Source organism: Rattus norvegicus, chromosome 18 (assembly GCF_021556685.1).
Source record: "Rattus norvegicus strain SHRSP/BbbUtx chromosome 18, alternate assembly SHRSP_T2T, whole genome shotgun sequence".
Taxonomy (NCBI): Eukaryota; Metazoa; Chordata; class Mammalia; order Rodentia; family Muridae; genus Rattus; species Rattus norvegicus.
The window spans coordinates 62,758,183-62,778,897 of NC_141551.1; the positions used below are offsets into that span (position 1 = coordinate 62,758,183).

General features: G+C 45.3%; 2 protein-coding genes across 5 annotated transcripts in view; both read left to right on the forward strand.

The window, feature by feature from the left end:
• Positions 1-20,715, forward strand: part of Gnal (G protein subunit alpha L) — a 138,506-nt gene that overhangs the window by 111,910 nt on the left and 5,881 nt on the right. For all 4 annotated transcript variants that reach the window (NM_001191836.2, XM_087592133.1, XM_087592132.1 and 1 more), the window contains 5 exon segments: positions 9,185-9,239; positions 10,741-10,814; positions 11,660-11,718; positions 12,086-12,206; positions 18,072-18,202. In NM_001191836.2, the coding sequence (NP_001178765.1) occupies positions 9,185-9,239; positions 10,741-10,814; positions 11,660-11,718; positions 12,086-12,206; positions 18,072-18,202 (440 nt within the window).
• Positions 3,681-6,208, forward strand: Chmp1b (charged multivesicular body protein 1B). The gene is given in 1 exon segment (NM_001109533.1): positions 3,681-6,208. A coding segment is annotated over 1 exon segment (591 nt). The 5' UTR covers positions 3,681-3,821; the 3' UTR covers positions 4,413-6,208.

The following is a 20,715-nucleotide window of genomic DNA, read 5'->3' on the forward strand; positions in this document are numbered from 1 at the left end:
GTAAAGACATGGACCAGCATGTCAATCACAGAGAAGCAACTGAATTTCCGTTACACTAAACTGCACCAAGCTGCAAAATGGAATCAGTAAATATTTGTGGAATACAAGATGGACTAGAAGATTCCAGCACAGCTCTACCACATTCACAGGAAGGCACACATTATATTTTAAATGCCCCCACCCTTTTGCCCAACTGGATGCACAGGAAAGAACACATGCTGGTCTAAACAGACCATAGAGACCACGACCTTGAGCGGAATGTAAGGAATGGATTGCCGGATGCAGACATGGTAAGAGCATCCTCAGAGATAACTACTGAGACTCTGACTCGAACACCTACGTGGACAGAGGTGTATGTAAATAAGGATTAGGGGGGCTGGGGATTTAGCTCAGTGGTAGAGCGCTTACCTAGGAAGCGCAAGGCCCTGGGTTCGGTCCCCAGCTCCGAAAAAAAGAACCAAAAAAAAAAAAAGGATTAGGACGGAGGTGGTCTTATTTCACAGATTATCTACTGCCAAGGGGCAGCTGTGTGACAGTCTCAGGAACAGACTAAAACACTTGCTGCACAAGGGTGTGCCTGGGAGGTTTTGCTTTAAGTCATGTTGGGTTAGAGGGTATCCATGGAAGAGAAGAAGCAGAGCCTAGGGTACTCAAGGAGAGAAGAGCACCTGCCAAGGACAGAGTCAGCCTTCTCTTCATGTGCCAAGCTGCTATGATAGATGGTCCCTAGACTCCTCCCCCACTGAGAAGTGGCCAATCATGGTTCACTGAGTGCAACGACTTTTAGTGCCTATTCCACACCCTACATTAACCTTGTAATTGGTTCCAGTCATCAGTCTTCTCAGGGGGACTATTACTCAGTCAATTTATATTGGTAGGATAAGCAATGACCATTTGTTTTGTTACTTTTGTGTTTAGGTTTTTGACACTGAGTCTCACTGAGCATCTCAGGCTAGCTTAGAGTTTTGTATCTTCTGGCCTCAGCCGTCTTTGTGCTGGCATTACACGTGGACACCACTGCACCTAGTCTGCTTGTTTGTTTGTTTTGGTGCTAGGGATCAAATCTAGGGTCTTGTGGATGATAGGCAAGCATTGTCACAACTGATCTGCACCCTCAGCCCCAAGATTTCTTTGTTCTTGTTATCCATATCGGATTGATCTGTCACTGCTTCTGGGGTATCCAGGGAATCTGATGTCAACACTTAACCAAAGGTGTGGTCTCTGCCAAGTTATGCCTAGGTTTCCTTGCCTGGATACTGGAGCTATTAATAGAGTCTCCCTACTCCTGTGTGAGGGTAAAATGAACTTATTTATGGAAAGTGTTGAACAATGCCTAGCAGTTACGAATTTAATAAGCAGTGGCTGTCATTAGCTCCATCTGTCAGAGTTTGCCATGATTGTATTCCAAACCATCCCACCTAATTAGAGTTTGTCATGAAGAAAGCTATTGGCTAGGACGTAGCTCAGTTTAGAGTGTTTGCCTAGTATTCACGAGGCCCTTGGTTCCATCACCATGATTACGAAAAAAGAAAAAGAAAAGAAAAGAGCAAGGGAAAGAGTGCAGAAAGGCCAGGGATCTAAAGGGGGAGGAGCTAGTAGGCTGAGGGTGAGCAGAGAAGCTCAAAACACCCTCTGTTCTCACGTTGGATACATTAATATATGACATTCATAGAAAAGCTTCCCTTGGAGGTAGAGCTTTGCTGCGATGGGAGCTGAGTGCTAAGTTTACTGTATAGGGTAATGTCCCAACTTCTCGGCCACACTCTCGGTCCATAAAACGTCCTTAGACACACCATCTGTACCCACTTGCAATGGGACAGCAGAATAATCCTCCCTACTATCCAGTAGTTAATGTCATAACAGATGTGAACCAGACATATGTTCCATGCTATAGCAACCTTACAGAATCCAGCTGCCCCACAGTAGGGGACCTTAGAAGGCTCCACGGGGGAGGGAGGCCTCAGTAGAAACAAGCGTGAGGAAGCAGTCCCTTGCCCTCAATCTCTACTTTGGTCAGGTGACACAAATCTTGAACAGTTTCCAATATGCAGTCTGGTTTGACGGGCAGAGAAACAAAATCTGCCCTATAGAGTACGGAAGCCTGTGTGCCCTGTCTCAGGCAGCGATGGTATAGCCAAGAGCTTTGTTCTGAGGAAATGCCCATGGCACAGGTCCACTTTGACTGATTGACAAGCTATCACATGAATGATGCAGGACCCTGGACTAAAATAATCTCTAGACAGAATCTGCTCACTTCCTCGGTATCTTCTGCTAACTCGTGAGGGCAGTGGGCCTTCTGCTGTCTTGTGAGGGCTGTGTGGGAGGGAAGTTTGTAAAGGATAAGCTACAGCACATATCGCTGCCACAGAAAGCCAACATGTATTTTTAAAGCTCCTCACAGGCAGTGACGGGCTTGATGTGTGCCCGTGTGTGGGTCTCTGCCCCTCGCCATTCGCTCCTGCATAATCTAAGATGGCAGATAACCTGTCAGAACTCAATGTGAGCAAAGCATCTTGGATATTTATAAAACACTAGAAAGATAAATTCGTACCAGCAAAAGATGGGTCCTTTCGTTGCTCAGGAACAGGAAGGATTGGGATGGCAAATGCCAGCCAGTTCTCCTGTAAACTGGGCAAACAGCTATGGCGAGGAGTTAGATCAGAAAGGAGGCATCTGGGGTTGGGGATTTAGCTCAGTGGTAGAGCGCTTGCCTAGCAACCGTAAGGCCCTGGGTTCGGTCCCCAGCTCCGAAAAAAAGAAAAAAGAAAAAAGAAAAAAAAGAAAGGAGGCATCTGAGCTCCTGCACATATTGCAAGCAAAGACCAAGACACAGGCCCTGGACAGCTTTTGTCTTCTGGAATGGATTCGGGTTACCCTTATGCGTAAAGAAAGCTGGGGCTGGGGGAGTTCGGGAGAAGTAGCTACTTTGCAGCTTTTTAACCCAGCACCCAAACACCCCTCCAAAGCTGGCTGTTGTGGCTATTCCTGGTTGTCAACTTGACTATATCTGGAATGAACTACAATCCAGAATTGGAATGCTCACCTTTGATCCCAATCTTGAGGCGGGGAGATACAAGTTTCTAACCTGGATCTTGGTATAGAGATCTTGAGGCAAAGTGGCTATGAATCCCAGGAGCCTAAGGCAAGGAGATCTCTGAGTTCAAGGTCACCTGGGACAAAGCAAGCCCCATGCCCAAGCAGGGTGGCACACACCTTTAACTGGGGCACACCTTTTCTGCTGGAGATTTACATAAGGACATTGGAAGAAGGAAGAGTCTCTTTTCTTCCTGCCTGCCTGCCTGCCTGCCTCATGGGACTGAGCCACTGCTAGATCTTTGGACTTCCATTCACAGCTGCTGCTGATTATTGTCGGGAGTTGGACTACAGTCTGTAAGTCATCAACCGATTCTCATACTATATAGAGACTACCCATAAAGTTTGACACTCTAGGGAATCCTGACTAAGACACTGCCCAAGTTTGGAGCCTGGATATTTTTTTGCACACAGGTCTGGACTACACTCCCAAACAAAAGTTTTGTGAATTCGCTCCTAGTTTAGTTGCTTTAGAAACTACGCGGAAAAAGCCAGCGTTCCGGTAGAAAAGAAACAGGCGCCTAAGTGGGCGGGGCCGGGGCTGTCCGTCACTCGGGCACAGCCCTCCCATCAATTCGCCGCAGCGCAGAGTTTGACGTCACTGTCTGCGCCGCATAGCGTAGATACAGGAAGTGAGACCAAAACAAAGAAGCGCCGGCCGGGAGTGGACCTCCTTGCGCCGGTGTACCTGCTGCTTCGCTCCGGCCCACCCCGCGACCTTGTCCAACATGGAGAAACATCTGTTCAACCTGAAATTCGCGGCCAAAGAACTGAACAGGAGTGCCAAAAAATGCGACAAGGAAGAAAAGGCCGAAAAGGCCAAAATTAAAAAGGCCATTCAGAAGGGCAACATGGAAGTTGCGAGGATACACGCCGAAAATGCCATCCGCCAGAAGAATCAAGCGGTAAACTTCTTGAGAATGAGTGCACGAGTGGATGCGGTCGCTGCCAGAGTCCAGACTGCAGTGACGATGGGCAAAGTGACCAAGTCCATGGCGGGTGTGGTTAAGTCGATGGACGCGACGTTGAAAACTATGAATCTGGAAAAGATCTCAGCTTTGATGGACAAATTCGAACACCAGTTTGAGACCCTGGACGTCCAGACTCAGCAAATGGAAGACACGATGAGCAGCACGACGACGTTGACCACTCCCCAGAACCAAGTGGATATGCTGCTCCAGGAAATGGCAGATGAGGCGGGCCTCGATCTCAACATGGAGCTGCCTCAGGGCCAGACCGGTTCCGTGGGAACGAGCGTAGCTTCGGCTGAGCAAGATGAACTGTCCCAGAGATTGGCCCGCCTTCGGGATCAAGTCTGACCGCCGAACGAGTCCGAGATTTCCTTTGGACGTGCTCTCTGTGTTTTATAGAGAGATGTCCTAGAATTGTGCCAGAATGCCGAACAGTCTTCTAAGAACCTACAGCCCCCTCCAGATAACGCTAAGAAATTCCAGTTTTTCTCCACTTCTAACTGGATTTTAAAACTCTTATAGCTTATGATGATGTGTATTTTTATAGCTGCCTTTTAACAGAACTGGTTCATTTGCTCTACATAAATCTAGAAAAAAAATCAGCAGAACTCTGGCTCTCGTGTATTCCGTTTTCACTTAAAATTATCAGACTGAAGTTTAGTGTGGTTGATGGTACATAGACTGACAAGAAGCGCATAAAAATGAAAGGAGGAATCGGTACTTAGTTTAGTAACAAATGTGTAAACACTTCAACTTACTCGGTGGGAAATACTTTCTGTATATCATTTGGTTTTCTTTGTTTTTGCTGTCAAAGAACGACTGCAATTGACTTAATTTATTCTCATAACTTATACTAAAGTTATCTTAGAAGATTATTGCAGAATACTCTTTACATTCTGTTAGTTCATGTATTAATGGAGTTTGTGTAACTGGGAAAAAATGCCAAGTAACTTCGTTTATTATCAGGAAAAATTAAATGTTTTTGTTTATATTCTTTAACTCTAGCCAAGAGTTCTGAAGACTTCAGCTTAAGATAGTTTCTAATTAAAATAATCTCTAGTTGTTTTCTAATGAAAGTCAACCTTTAATAGTTTCCTGATCAAAATCATGTTCATCAACATGACAGTCCTATTACATGCCAAACATTGCCAAAGAACTGCTGATTTGGTCTGGCTAAGCCCTGGGACTGTAATTATAGGTTTTGTTTTTATTTAATAACCAAACATATAAATAAAATTAGAACAGCATTTTTTAAGTTCTATTTGTATTATTTTGTCTTAAAACAACAACTCTTTTAAAGCCTCAAAAAGCACAACTTAATGCTATAGATATATAAAACTTAAATGTACATTTAGCCAGCTAGAAGTCTAGAAGAAAGGAATTGAGATGGGATTAGAAGGAAAGAGAGAGGCTGAAAGCCACCAGCCGCATCTGCCTTCCTTTATAGCCTCGGGTGTGAAGCAAAGCAACTCCCACTTTTCTTCCTGTCCTCAAATCACAGAGAACAACCTGTGTTTGCTTGGCATATATATTAACCTAAGTTAAGTACTTACAAAGTTCCCTTTTATCCAGTTTCCCCTTTTCCTGAGTTTCATTTTGTTTCGTTTTTTCCGTTAAGAGTATTGCAATGTTTCAGACAAAGAGCCTCTGTAAAACTCTGAAAAATTCATTACTAGAGTATGGTTTCCCAGGTAAATAGTGTTTAATGAAAAAAGTATAAGAGTCCACTGATGAGTATTGGTTCTCAGAGTTAAGGAGTGTGTGTGATGTATGTGTGTATGTGTGTACATGAACATGCATATATACACATTTTTTCATGTCTGCCCTAAGGGACATCTAACTGCCCCATGTCCTCTCTCAGTGGTCCTTTAGCAGACATGTGACTTCTTATATACACAGTTATGCTAACTCGGGTGTGTAATGAATACAGTATGCCTTAATCCTTTTTCCTGGAAAACCTTGGTTAATTACAGCTTTAAAAAAAATAGCTCAGGATTGACTCCTTGGTAAATTTTATACTGCAAGTAACTCCATCACATTATATTTTGAGATTGAAGTATGCTATATATGCTTAAGCTTTCTTGAAGTATGTTCATTTCATACCACATGAATGTACATTTATATGATCCATAAACATTATTTTCAAAAGTACTACAGGCCCATGAGTTATTTCCTCGCTTTTAGAATGGATGCAGTTTTGAATTTTTAAATCATGAAAAGTGGATAAATATATTTTTAATGACATATCATTACTTGTGAGTATGGATCTCAGTATAGAAACAGAATGAATGCCGCATCCATGAGACCTTGGGCCAGATTCCCAGCACCACAGAAGAGGGGAGGGGTGACTATTAAGATATTAGAGAAAAAACAACTCATGATAGATTTGGTTCAAAAGTTGTCCTCGGTCCTGGATTATCTTATCTGGGTAGCATGGCATTTTCTAATACATCCCTGGGAGCCTTGTTTCTTAATCTGAATGTTTCTTTGTGGAAACAGCATTTTTTCTAAACGGAGTTTTAGGATTAATGGGAGGAAAAAACAGACTGATGTGCAAACTCAACTTTCCTGTATTAGTTTACTTTAGTGCAAGGCCCAGAAGTGTGTTATCAGAGCACTCTAACCAAACTGCTTTTCTTCCTACTACCTTTGATTTGGGGGGCAGAGGAAGGGGAACACATGTAAGTTCCAGTCTCCTCTGGTGACCTTATTAACCTGGTCTATATGTAACCATTAGTGAAGGAGTTCCCTGCAATACATAACAACAGTCTCCTGGGGCATTTGTTGTCAAAACATAGCTCAAAGCTACCAGCAAAACCTACCAAGTAAGGGACCTTAAGCAAACTGGTGAATGGTCTTATTTCTTTTCTTTCTTCCTTCCACTGCCTTGTCTAGTGAGCTGGTAAGCCAGTCTCCCCAAGTTCATTTTCTACAATTACATTGTCAGGCTCATAGGGAGCGGAACCGGACAGCATCTGGTCACACAGTAGCGGTGTCTCAGACACTCATGCCTTGCATGTATTTGTGTTCCCTGATAACCACTGGCAGACAGGTAAGGCCAGTACAGTGAGCTCAGGCCAGAGTCCTAGTGCTTTCTCACCAAGTGGATATTTATATTCTTCAGTACTTTCTTATCTTATAAAAAGTACTTATGATTCAGAGGAAAACTTTTACTTTCCTTAACAGTTACATCTTGCTCGCTCTCTCTCTCTCTCTTTTTCCACAAAGAAATTATTTAAAATGTGATTGATGACAAGGAGTTGGCGCTTTTCCTCAGGTCCACCGTCTCATTACAAAAACTATCTAATGGCCTGTTCATGACTATCAGGTCCCAGCTTATCCCCACTTCCTGAGCATCTTCATAGCCACAGACTTTTGAGTTATTCTCGTTGAAACACTGTTGCAAGCATACATACCTTCAGTGATAACAGGAAATGCTGGAAAATAGCAAAGTCAATGGGTGGGGTGGGGAGCGGAAGCTGGTCTTTAACCCACTTTGTAGATCAGGTAAACCTTGAACTTGGAATTTCTTTGCCACAGCCTCCCTAGTAACAGATTAGAAACCTACGGCACCATGCTCATTCTCCCTTAGTATCCAACAACACAAGTTTCTTGGTTTTGGTTTTTTCTTGCTTTCTTTTTTCTTTATTTACGGTTGAAGTTCTTTTGTGGTTTTGCAGCTCTGTATAGCACTCTGAACTACAAAGGGACAATCTTCCGTGTCCCAGTGTTTTCTGCTTCCTGTCACGTCCCAATAAAGGAGAATGTTACAACTCTGGAAGACCTTTCTAAGTCCTCCGTCCCATTAGTTGCGAGCCCCAACTTGATGAAGTGCTCCTGTGGGTTGCTAGGACCTAGGCCAAAGGTCAGAACTGGACAGAATTTTGGAAACCTCCTTTGGAAGGACAGTGGGGGACATGGGGGTGTCCTCATCTCCTTTGCCTCTTTCCTTGGCGTCTCAGTCTTAGAACTCGAACAGGCTTCAGGAAGGTTCCTACCACTTCCCTCCCACCACTTCCTCTGGAAGGCAGTGTTGAATTTCATCCCTCGAGAACCTCAGATGTACTCTCTGTCAGCCATTCCTCAGCCTTCCTACTTTGCAAGAATTATCATCCAAGTATGTTACATTCACCCACCTGCCTCCACCCTGTGTGCACCCTGCTTTAAATTGGTTGCTTCCTCAGCTGACTCTGACTCCTGCCACCAGCTTCCTATTTCACCTTTCGCTCCTAGCCCTTCTTGTCAAGGCCCTGCTCACTGCCTCTCTCGGTTGAAGGAGAAGTGAGTGTGTGCTCCTTCTATGAATGCTTCCTGAAGACCCGGCACTGCCCTAAGTACTGGGGACTTCAGAGTCCCCAAGACAAAGACCTGCATTCTGGGTCCCTCCCATAACCTGGAAAGCCAGGCTTCGTGGTTGTCTAAAACAGGCTCTGACCTCTGAGAGGTGGGGGAGGTGGCCTGCTACCTAGGACCCAGAAAGACACTTGAAAGATGACAGCAGGCTGATTCACCTGCCACACCCTACACAGATCTGGTCATCCTGTCCTTGAACTGACTTAACACTGAGAGTTGCTGCTAGGCATGGACTGAGAACGCTTCGGATACTCTCACACTCAGTCATCCTTCCACACCCTCACCCTATTCGACCACCATTGCTCACACCGACCTCCTCTCAGATCTCACACTCATATTCTCACAAACACAGCCAAGCATAAACGCAACACACAGGCAAACTCATGCACACTCAGACTTCCATACGTATGCTGGTTTTGGGTTCTTTACAGGGAGCTTCGTTGCGGTTTTGTAGGAACATTACAGCTCCTTTTCCCACCAGTTGGGCCTTGGAAAGGTCTAGTCATTCCCCCTCTGAGTTTCAGAGCAGCCACCACCTAACAAACCTTCCAGGACTGTGGAAGAGGGAGGAGAAAGGAAAGCGGGTGAAAGGACAGACCAGCAAAGTCACACAGAAGGCAGGCCTTGGCCTCCCTTGAGGCAGATATGTATCAGCTCCTAGATGTGTCCTCATCGTCACTGCAAACGTCCCATTAATGTAGCCCTGGCCCTGGGATAACTGGGATGACCAGAGAACAGGTCTGACCTTGTGCTGGCTTCCCTTGCAGCTTCCTGGAAAGGATTGACAGCGTGAGTCTGGTTGACTACACACCCACAGACCAGGTACGGTGAAAGTAGGGCTTCCAAGATAGACTGCCAGGAGGGTTCAATGATAACTTAGAAGATTTGGGAAAACATGCTCATGACCACTGCTGCTTGCACCTAGTCATGCTGCCCCTCATGTTGCCCCTGCCACCAAGTTCTGAGCCTTCATTTCCCATCTTGTGCATTGAAGCCTAACCTATAGCCCTTGCTGGTATGGAAGGAAGATCCATGTGAACCAGGAATATGTGATTCCCAGGTTTCCTAAGACCATCATTGAGCAAACCAGGCCTTCAGTTCCCTGTTTTGTACACTGGGTCCACTCTGCTTTGGACCGAAGGCTTGAGCCTCAAGTACCATAGCACGTATCCAGGTATGCCACAAGGGTGTCCCTTGGGTTGAGCCAGACAGGAGAAAAGAAGGGAAAGGAAAGAAAGCAAAAGGAGAAAAATGAGCTAGTAGACCACAACGAAGATAAGGGGCATTCACTCACTCTAGCCTTCCCAATTCATGTCAGATGCTTGCAACCCCTGGAGGCCTAAGCCTTGAGCCACCTGGAGGCCCTCTCTCCTCCATGTCCCCTGGAGATCAAAGTTTCTCTCCTCTGGGATCTTTGTCTCTATGGCAGACTCAAAGAGCTCAAAACAATCTTTCAGTGTGAGGCTCTCATATGAGGTTTCTGAGGAGGTCAGTGAGTTCAGGGGAAGGTAGAGACATTTTTCTCTACGCCTGTAAATAACCCTTCACCCATGTTCACCACGAAAACTACAAGGGACAACTTGGAAGAAGGAAATGTCATTGGTAGGAGGGAAAGAATGTGTCATAGAGGAAGTGCTCAAAATAAATTCTATACATGTATGCACGTGTCATACTGTATAGTTAATGAACACTCATAAAAATACATCCTACAGTGTAACCTACGCCCCCTAGCATTAAGAAAATCCCTCGACCTATGCAGGTGTGATGATACAATTATAAAACGTCACGGTCACCACTCATCTTCCAGAGTGGCTGATTCATAAATAGTATAGTGACACCTGCCCGGGACATGGAGATATCAGCTTTGTGAAACTGCCTAGCTTTGCCACACCCTCAACAACACATCAGCTTACAGAGAACAGAGCTATGCAAGGAAGTGACAGGAAACCCACTAAAGTGAAGTGGCCGTCAGCCCTCATGTCCCTGACTTGTGAATGGGAGTTAAGCTTCCCCAATCCTTGCCAGGAGAGACTTCCAAGAGTAGCTACAGAGCCCAGGTCAAGACTTTGTCCCTGAATCCTCCGCACTGAACTTTGGCTGACATATAACAGCAGGCGTGGCCATAAAGCACTTCTAAAAAGACCTGAGAGGCACAAAAGCATAGGTACTGTGTGAAGGGACAAACTAATTCACTGTGGTGGGGGGGTCTACAACAAAGCATTTTTTCATGTTTAATTATTTCTTGTTTTAATGATAAACATTGCCATTTCTCAGTCACCACACCTACCCCTGGGTATACCTTACTTCTCTCCTCTCGCTCCAGGACCTACTCAGATGCAGAGTGCTGACATCAGGGATCTTTGAGACACGATTCCAAGTGGACAAAGTGAACTTTCAGTGAGTACATTGCTTAGAGGGCTGTCCATGGCAGGGATAGGGAATGGGAGCCAGCCTCTGGGCAGAATAGGAGCCACAGGCCTTGGGGCTGAAGGGGTTGGCATTGAGATTCAGGAACAGGCTGTGTGAGCTGGACTCCAACAAGAGCACTGAGAAGCTCACACACTAGGAGGCATAGCTCTAGGAAAGGGGGCATGGGCAGGAGGAAGGCCAGGGCCCGCCTGATGAGCCACGAGGACACTAAGAAAACTGCATAAACCGAGCCCGGGTCAAACAACTGGAGAGCCTCAGGGAGAGCAATGCCATCTGCCCGAGTGAAGGTGATAGGCACCTCCTGACAGGCACTGTTCAGAAGCGCCTGACAGATGAGAGGGCTGTGGGTATAGCTGGGTCAGGAGGAAGCCCTCCCACTTCCGCAGGACAGACAGTCTTCTGAGGCTGAGACAAGTGATCAGAAAGTCCTGCCCTAGCACAGACTTAGCATGCACTTGGTACAAGATGTGATATAAACTAGAAAGGACTGCATCTATTAGGCACCTACCATGTATCCCTAGACACTATTCCAGCCGTTTTTCTGCCATACTTTTGACTCCTACAACCACAATATAGAATGAAAAGAGGACAAGCAGAAGCTGGGAGAGGCAGCCGGACTTGTAGCTCACGACCAAGGGCCGGGACACAGGGGTTGCATCACGAACGACCATTCTGGCAATAAAGGAGAAGCATGAAAATATGTGCCCTTTGCCTCAGTTTCCCCAGATAACTGACATCTCTCAGGGCGAAAGCATGTGCCCTTGACCCCCACTTCCCCGGATAACTGGCGTCTCTCTGTCTCTCTTCCACAGCATGTTTGACGTTGGAGGCCAGAGGGATGAGAGAAGAAAATGGATCCAGTGTTTTAACGGTGATTCGCATGCTTTGTAGCTGCATGCTGGCTCCCGCCCCTGTGCCTAGCTGCATTTTAGTCAGACAAACTCTAATCCAACTGTGTGTAAATAATAGTTAAAAATAACCACGGTCTCCTTAAACACGAATCTCGTGCTCGCTTCGGCACCACATATACTAAAAAACACAAATTAAGCATCCCACATACCCATTATCTTTTTGGGTAGAGCCCTGGTCAACTGCGGCCATGCATACGGCCCATATTCTAAATGCATTCTAGATGCAATCCCCAAATGTCAGTGTCTGGGACCTGCGCAGTCATAACCCCAGCACAACTGACACTGTCCGTCTGAAGTGCTCCCCTTTCCCTCTCTACCCCACCGTAGATGTCACTGCCATCATCTATGTGGCAGCCTGCAGCAGCTACAACATGGTGATCCGGGAAGATAACAACACCAACAGACTCCGGGAGTCGCTGGACCTGTTTGAAAGCATCTGGAATAACAGGTAATGAATAAACTCAGACTCAACACTAGAGCACAGACCTTGGGTTAAAAGTATCTTCTGAAGACTGTTGCTTTGCTATTGTTGTCCTTAAAAAGTACCCACGTTAGCCAAGTGTGTCAGCACATACCTGAAACAGGAAGGCTAAATCAAAAGGATCAGAGTTCAAGGCCAGCCTGGGCTACAGAGCTAGACCTTGTAAACAAAAACGTGAAGCAGAGGAGACGGTTCACTGAGTAAACTGTATGCTTATGCAAGCACGAAGACTTGAATTTGGATCCCTAGCACCCAAAACCCAAACCTAACAAAACAAAAAATACTGAACATATCCATGAGTGCCCATAACCCAAAAAACAGGGAGGCAGAGACAAGCAGATTTCCAATCCAAAATGGCCAAGTTCAAGGAAGAGACCCTGTCTCAAAACTAAATGGAGAATGATTTTGGAAAATATCTGGATATCAGCCTCTGGCTTCCACAGATTCCCCACAGGCATATGTACACACAGTAATAAATCCTGTCATTTATTACATGATGCTGTGAACAGACATCATGACCAAGGCAACTCTTTTTTTTTTTTAAGATTTATTTATTATAGATAAGTACACTGTAGCTGTCTTCAGACACACCAGAAGAGGGCATCAGATCTCATTACATATGGTTGTGAGACACCATGTGGTTGCTGGGATTTGAACTCAGGACCTCTGGAAGAGCAGGCAGTGCTCTCAACCACTGAGCCATCTCTCCAGCCCGACAAGGCAGCTCTTATATGGACAACATTCAATTGGGACTGGCTTACAAGTTCAGAAGTTCAGCCCATTATCATCAAGGAGGGAACAGGACAGCATCCAAGCAGGCATGGTGCAGGAGGAGCTGAGAGTTCTACATCTTCATCTGAAGGCTGCTAGGATACTGGCTTCTTGGCAGCTAGGATAAGAGTCTGAAAGCTCACACCCACAGTGACACACCTACTCCAACAGGATCACACCTTTTAACAGTGCCACTCCCTGGGCCGAGGATATACAAGCCATTGCATTCCACTCCCTGGCCCCATAGGGTTGTCCAAACACATGAGGCTATAGGGGTCATGACTAAACATAGCATAATACAAAATACATTTAGTCCAACTTCCAGAGTTCCCTTAGTCTGTAGCAGTCTCAACAATGTTAAAAGTCCAAAGTTCAAAATCTCATCTGAGATTCATCCAATCACTTACCTGTAATCCCCAAAGCCAGACAGGAAACCAGCTGGGCAAACTCCAAACCCTGCATCTCCAAGTCCGATGTCAAAGCAGTTTTCAGATCTCAACTCCTTTTTCGTCTTTGTGGACTGCAACAGTCTTCTTTCTCCTGGATTGGTTCCACTCCCTGTTAATAGCTTTCCTCAGCAGATAGCCCATGGCTCTGGCATCTCAAATATCTTGGGGTCTCCAAAGCAACTTTAATGTTACAGATTCTTGTTTCAATGTCTGGGATCCACACATGATCTTCAGGCCTCCTCCAAAGGGCTGGTGTCACTTCTCCAGCTCTGCCCTCTGTAGGACTCTAAGCCCAGGCTGATCCACTCCACTGCTGCTGCTGTTCTTGGTGATCATCCCATGGTCCTGACATCTCCCATACACTGGGGTCTTCTGCTGCAACTAGGCTTCACCATTAGCCTCTCATAGGCTCCCTTCTTGTGCTTAAGCTTCAACATCTTTATATGACACCTTTAGTCCAGAGCTGTCAGCTGCAAATGAGGCTGCACCTTCACCAATGGCCTTCCCTGGCCTCTCACAGTGCCAAGCCTCAGCTGCTCTTCATGACCCCTCCATGCTTTCTTTTTTTTTTCTTTTCTTTTCTTTTTTTTTTCTTTTCTTTTTTTTTTTTCGGAGCTGGGGACCGAACCCAGGGCCTTGCGCATGCTAGGCAAGCGCTCTACCACTGAGCTAAATCCCCAACCCCCCTCCATGCTTTCAAAACCAGCACCACCTGGGTGACTCTTACACATTACCAAGTACAGATGCATCCTGAGGTACAGCCGTGGCTATCTCTGGATATAGCTTCTTTGTGCTCTCAGAAAACACTTCTCGTTAGATTTCACTTCAGTGACGCTGGTCTCTTCTTAATCACCGCTAATTTCTTAGCTCCAGCTGACCAGCATCAATTGTCCCAGTGGCCCCTTCTATTCTTGACTCTAAAGCTAGAGCCACGTTGCTGAAGCTGCCGAGTTCTGCTGCTTGCTGGGGCTGGAGCATGGCCCCCTTGTTCTATTACATTATCACCAGCTTTCTGTTTTCCAACTCCTTCACTGCCTAAGCTTGCTGTCTTGGAACTTGCTCTGCAGACTGACTTTGAACTCAGAGATTTTCATCCCTGTCGCCTAAGCACTGGGATTAAAGGTGTGGTCCACCAGGCCTGGATTTAAGCTTTTCTTCACCTAGCATTTGCTCTGTTCTAGGCTGGCCTTGAACTCAGAGATCCGTTTGTCTTTGCCTCCTAGGGTTAAAGGCTTAGATCTAAATTTAGCTGGGTGGGGTCTTGCCCCGAGGTCACTACTACCTTAATTTGATATCCTTGAACACAGGATTCAGCTCCATTTCACTTCCTGGTGCCAATAGATTTCATATTTTTCCTTTCTCAGCTTGCTACACTTGTTTAAAATGCTCTTCATGAGACAACTAGAGAACAAAGTCTATGATGGGTGTTTCCCAGATTTCCTTTGTCACTGCAATTAATCGGAGTCTTATCACCTTAGCTTCAGGCAGACTTCAGACAAGGACAAAAAGTAGCCACATTCTTCACCAAAATAACACAAAACAGTCTCTAGGCCACAAATTGAAGGTCTTCTCCGTGGAAACCTCTTGAGCCAGGTCTGCCCAGTTCAAGTCACTCACAGCAGCACCAAAGTCTTCCATATTCCTTCTGGGATAGCCCATTAAGCCCCATTTAAAGCATTCCACTGCTTTCCAAATCCAAAATCCACACTCGTCTAAACAAAAGCATGGTCAGGCCTATCACAGCAATACCTCAGCCCCTGGTACCAACTTCTGTCTTAGCATTTTACTTCTGTGAACAGACATCATGACCAAGGCAATTCTTATACAGACAACATTTAATTGGAGCTGGCTTATAGGTTCAGAGGTTCAGCCCATTATTATCAAGGTGGGATCATGGCAGCGTCTGTAAGACTCAAAGTCTTAACTACCAGGAGACCCCCCAAGTGAGACCTGAGAATGGAGTTCAATGCAAACCCAAGAGGTTTATTTTCTAGCGCATGGGGGTCAACCTTCAATCAGCCCCTCGTGGCGAGTGACTAGAAGGTGACCCCGAAGTATAAGAAGCAGTTTTTATACTTTTTAGGGGTACAGGTTACATCAGCGAGGCTTAAATTTAAACTTATCAGCTAAGCATATTGACCTTCGAATCTATTGGCTGGCAAGCATGGGCAGATTATGACAAGCATTCAAACTCCATCTGGGACCAGAGGGTCACACCTCCTAATAGTGCCACTCCCTGGGACAAGCATATACAAACCATCACAAGTCCTAAATTTCATTAAGTCTTTCATCCCGTCTGATAGACATACTTACCATGGGGTGTATCTGGTGGAGCTCTTACAGCTGCTGGGTTAGGATGATTTCAATCTGTTCTAAAAGTCTCAGGTTATATCTGGAATTGAAAATTAGTTTTGTTTGCTGTTTTGTTGACCCGGTATCTCCCTTATTACCCAGGCTGGCTCTAATCTCTCAGTCCTCTAGCCTCAGCCTCCTCAGTTACTGGGATTTCAGATATGTGCCACCATACCTGGCTGGTTGGTTTGCTTGTTTTAAGAACCCAATTTGGGGGGAGGGGGGTCAGAGAGTTGACTCAGAGGTTAAGTGCACTGGATGCTCTTCCAGAGGACCCAGAGTCAAGTCTCACCATCCACAACCATCTACAACTGTAGTTCCAGGAAATCCAAGGGTATTGGGCACACATGTGGTACATAGACATATATACAAGCAAAACATCCATTAAAATAATAAAATAATTTAAAAAAAAAGAACCCAATTTGGAATGTTCACTGATAACTAACTAGATGGACTCTACAACCCCTATAGCTTGAAACCATAACTTTGATATTCGGAGACCCCTAAGGGGACAGAAGTGATTATGTCAGAAAGGAATGTTCAATATGCACTCTACTGCAGACTCATGCATCTAAAAACAAGGTTCTCATAAATTACTAAGGAAAAAACCACTAAGGAGTAAGGAAATAAAAGTTGACCTCGAATAATATTTGAACAAGATGGCTCTGCAGCAAAGAGCGCTGCCTGCTCTTCCAGAGGACTCTGGAAGATTCCCTGATCCACGTGGCAATTAGGAACTATAATTCTAGTAATTGTCACTCTAGTCCCAGAGGATCTTCTGGCCTCTGATGGCACCAAGCAATCTGATATACATGCAAACAAAACATTCACACACATTAAATAAGCATTCTTAAATTTAAAGTTTGTATTGATGAATAAATATCTTTCAAGTATTCAACTGCCATCCTCCCTATGGTATCAGAATTAATGGGGAAAAATAGAGTCAGGAAGCACCAGATAGACAGGAGTATGCTTTGGAGTGGTTGTCCAGGAACACACACAGCAAAACAACCACTTTATGGTGGTCTGAAAGAAAGATTAAAAGTTCTAAGCCCAGCATGCAGGAAACAGAGCAGTATTCAGTGTTGCTCTGAATTCAGTAAATTCAATATTGGAAGCCCCTCTCAGAGAAAGAGAAGGGTGGACCAGGCGCCAGGGCTATAGCTCAGTCAGTAATAGAGTCTTTGTTTGTGCACAAAACTCTGAGTCTGATACACAGTCCTGAAAAAAATTATAATCTTGTCTTTATAAATATGCGTGAGAATAAAAAATCTAGACATGGGGTTGGGGATTTAGCTCAGCAGTAGAGCGCTTGCCTAGCGAGCGCAAAGCCCTGGGTTCGGTCCCCAGCTCCGAAAAAAAAAAAGAAAAAAGGAAAAAAAAACTAGACATAAAGTTATAAATTTTCTGATAGTGATTATCATTTGATATCTTGCATGTATGTACATTTTTCTGTAACTTAAGCTCATTTGCATAGTATCTACAAAAAATTACATAAGTAGAAGGAAAAGCAGAAATAATGCATCTGAGGGGGAAATGGGTTGCTTCCCATTTGTGGTCAGGAGCCAATGGACTGATCCCTTGGAGCTTGCGGGATTTCATAGGGCTTTGTTTATTTGGCGCCTAAGTGCCTTTTGGCTAGATTTCAGCTTTCCTCACTTGCCACTGCTGTTCCTGGGCCTCATCCCTTAGCTTCTCATGTAACACAGGCAGAGTCCAGCTCTGCCCTTCTTCCGGTAATGCTGAGACAAAGACCCACACTGGCTGCTCATTAAGCTCCTTGCCATTGGCTAATGGATCGTTTGGTACTTTAGCAACATTTTAACTTTTAACATTGTAACACTGGAGTTTTCTGGCCCATTGACTCCCACTTATAGCAGAAAAGTCCAAATGTATTTATTAGGTGCCTAGATGTCCACTTTGTTACCAATAAATGTATGTCTCCACAGAGATTCATCCGAAAAGAGTGAACTGATACATTGTAGAGCATTGTAGAGCTGGTACAGAGAGAGCAAATAATGGTATTTATCAAATGATAGCTAGTTAGGTTCCAGAAGAGGACAACATCAGCCCACTCCCCCATCACCTTTTTGTTTGCCTGTCTTGCAGAGCTGGGGGTTGAACTCCTGGCCTCGGCTGGGCAAGCACCTGCCAATAAAGCCCATCATTTGAACTTCCCTTCTAAGCTGGCCACGTCGTTGCAGACAGTACTTCCACATGCTAGTATTGTGAAACCCGTGTGGATTTTTGTTCTTTCTAGGTGGTTACGAACCATTTCCATCATCCTGTTCTTGAACAAACAAGATATGCTGGCAGAAAAAGTCTTGGCCGGGAAGTCAAAAATTGAAGACTATTTCCCGGAGTATGCCAACTATACTGTCCCTGAAGATGGTAAGATTTCAAGATTGGGGATTTAGCTCAGTGGTAGAGCGCTTGCCTAGCAAGTGCAAGGCCCTGGGTTCGGTCCTCAGCTTCAGAAAAAAAAAAAAAAAAAAAAGACAAAAAAAAAAAGATTTCAAAACACAGTCTCACAACTATAGGATCCAACTGTTCTTTTCTCATAGTCCTGTAACTATGAATCAGAAACGTCTGATGAATCTAAGAAATGCCTCAGATTAAATCCCCTCTCTGCTGCCCCTCCCAAAGTACTAGAGCACAGGGTAAGTAACCCTGTTGAAAATGCTTGGGACCGGAAGTGTTAGGGAGTTAATTTTTTTTTAATTTTGGAGTGTTTGCTTAGCAAGGAGATGCGGCCCATATTTCACCAAGCCCAAAATTCATTGACTGTTGAAATGTGTTTGTATTCAGCTCATACATGTAGCATGAGGGTTTTGACTGGCTTGTGATGTGAAGCCAGGTGTGAGAGCTTCCCCTCGTGGTATGATCTCAGTACATGAAAGGTTACCAGATGTGGAAAATTTGAGATCTTAATGTGTTCCGAATTAGGGCTACTTAGTCAATATTCAAATAACTACATGGGATTTTCCTTGTAAGTGGTTCAGATTTTGATCTTTCCGTCAAAGCTGTGCCACACTAGGAAGGGCTGTTTGGTTGTGTGACTGTGTCATCCTAGGTAAGCTCTCTCGTGCCACCAGCTGGATCTTTTGTGGCCAGGCATATCATTCAAACCCCATCTAGTAACCCTAGATGGTGGCTTCTGTTAATTTTCCCACAGAACAGTGATTCTCAACCTGTGGGTCGTGACCTCTTTGGGGTGTGTATGTGTCACATATCAGATTTCCTACATATTAGATATTTACTGTCACCACTTTGTTTCTATTTTGTTCTGTGTGGTTCTCTGGTTACTTTGGAGGTTTGCTCTTATTTTGCTTTTGAGACAGTGCCTTACCATGTAACTGTGGCTGGCCTGGAATTCAGTATATAGATAGTCCAGTCTGTCCTTTAACTCATAAACATGCAGGAGTACTTGCTCACGAGCTCATGCACACACACACACACACACACACACACACACACACACACACCTGACACACCTGACACACCTGACACACCTGACTCTCCAAGGATTAAAGGAGCACATCACCACCCCAGCTATAGGCGCTTTTGAAGTCAGGGCCTACTCAGATTGCTGTCATAAGCTGAGCCACACACAACTCTTGGAAAAGCTCCTTCAGGCGTGGCTTCAGTTGCTGTAGCTGGCTTCTCCGTCTCCCCAGGAGATTGTCTTGCTCTCTCTCCAGATACCTGCCTCTCACTACATTCTAGTGCAGCCTACAAATGAGCTCTGTAGAACCTCATCCAAACATCACATGTCCAGGTGTGGGCCTCACCCATTCCTCTTTTCAGTGACTCCATTTTCAGCTCAGCCGTCATACTGATGCCCTCGTGTGTGTGTGTGTGTGTGTGTGTGTGTGTGTGTGTGTGTGTGTGTATGTGTGTACTTGCCTTCCCGGAGCATCCTTGGATTTCTGGCACAGCCATCTTTCTAAAGCACAAATTCGTCTTCTTACGCCCCATCACATGGCCCCAGCCCCATTGGCACACTGCTCTTCACCAGGTGGTAGAGCTTCCCAGTCAGCAAAGGAACACCAAAGGGATTCACTGCGATAGCTGAAGGGATCTTAGTTCCCATCACAGTGCCAGGCCCAATGACTGGTACTCACCTGGTACCGTAACTCCAGTCTGTCTGTGACTCCCAGGGCACCCATCCCTCCCTGGCATGGGTAATGACTGCTAGTAGCCTGGACTCAACCCTCCAGCTTGGTGATCCTCAACTCTGACTTAGCAAGAAAAGCAAGAACGTGTGGATCCATGAATGGGTGAAATGCACAATAATTACACAGAATGAAGGAAATCTGGGCCAGGAGGACTCAAGCTGTGCAACGTGCAGGAAATACAGGGTCCACAGTACTGGAATCATACTTGCATGTTAGGGAATGGTAAGAAAGGGCTACAGAGGGAAGTGGGGGCACATCTGAGGGTGCTGACACATGGTTATTTTGACCACCCCTCATTCTGATAATTTGATCGGCCAGTACATGTCAGAATATATCAATACATTTTATATATGTCAGCCCTCCATAAAAACAGTGCTCCGTTCCCAGCAGATAAATGGTCAGAGTATCTCCAAAGGTAGAAATGTCACCAGACCCGGAGGTACCAGGACACGCTGGGGTCGAAAGCCAGAGGTTCTCCTGCAGTAGATCTCCCAGGGCCCCCAGTGTGAGTCTGTGTAGTAACGCAAGTAAAAACAAGACTTTTTTTTAAAGCTGAGTGCATCCAGGACAGCACAGCCTTCCTCTCTACTATAGCTTGAAAGAAGAAATTGAAGAGAGAGGGGACTCATCTTGTCAGGATTTAGTTAGAGGCTTTGTTGAGCAGGTGGTACTTGCCCTAACCTGTCTGTTTGGGGTTGCTGTGACAAAAGTCCTCAGGGAGGGGGA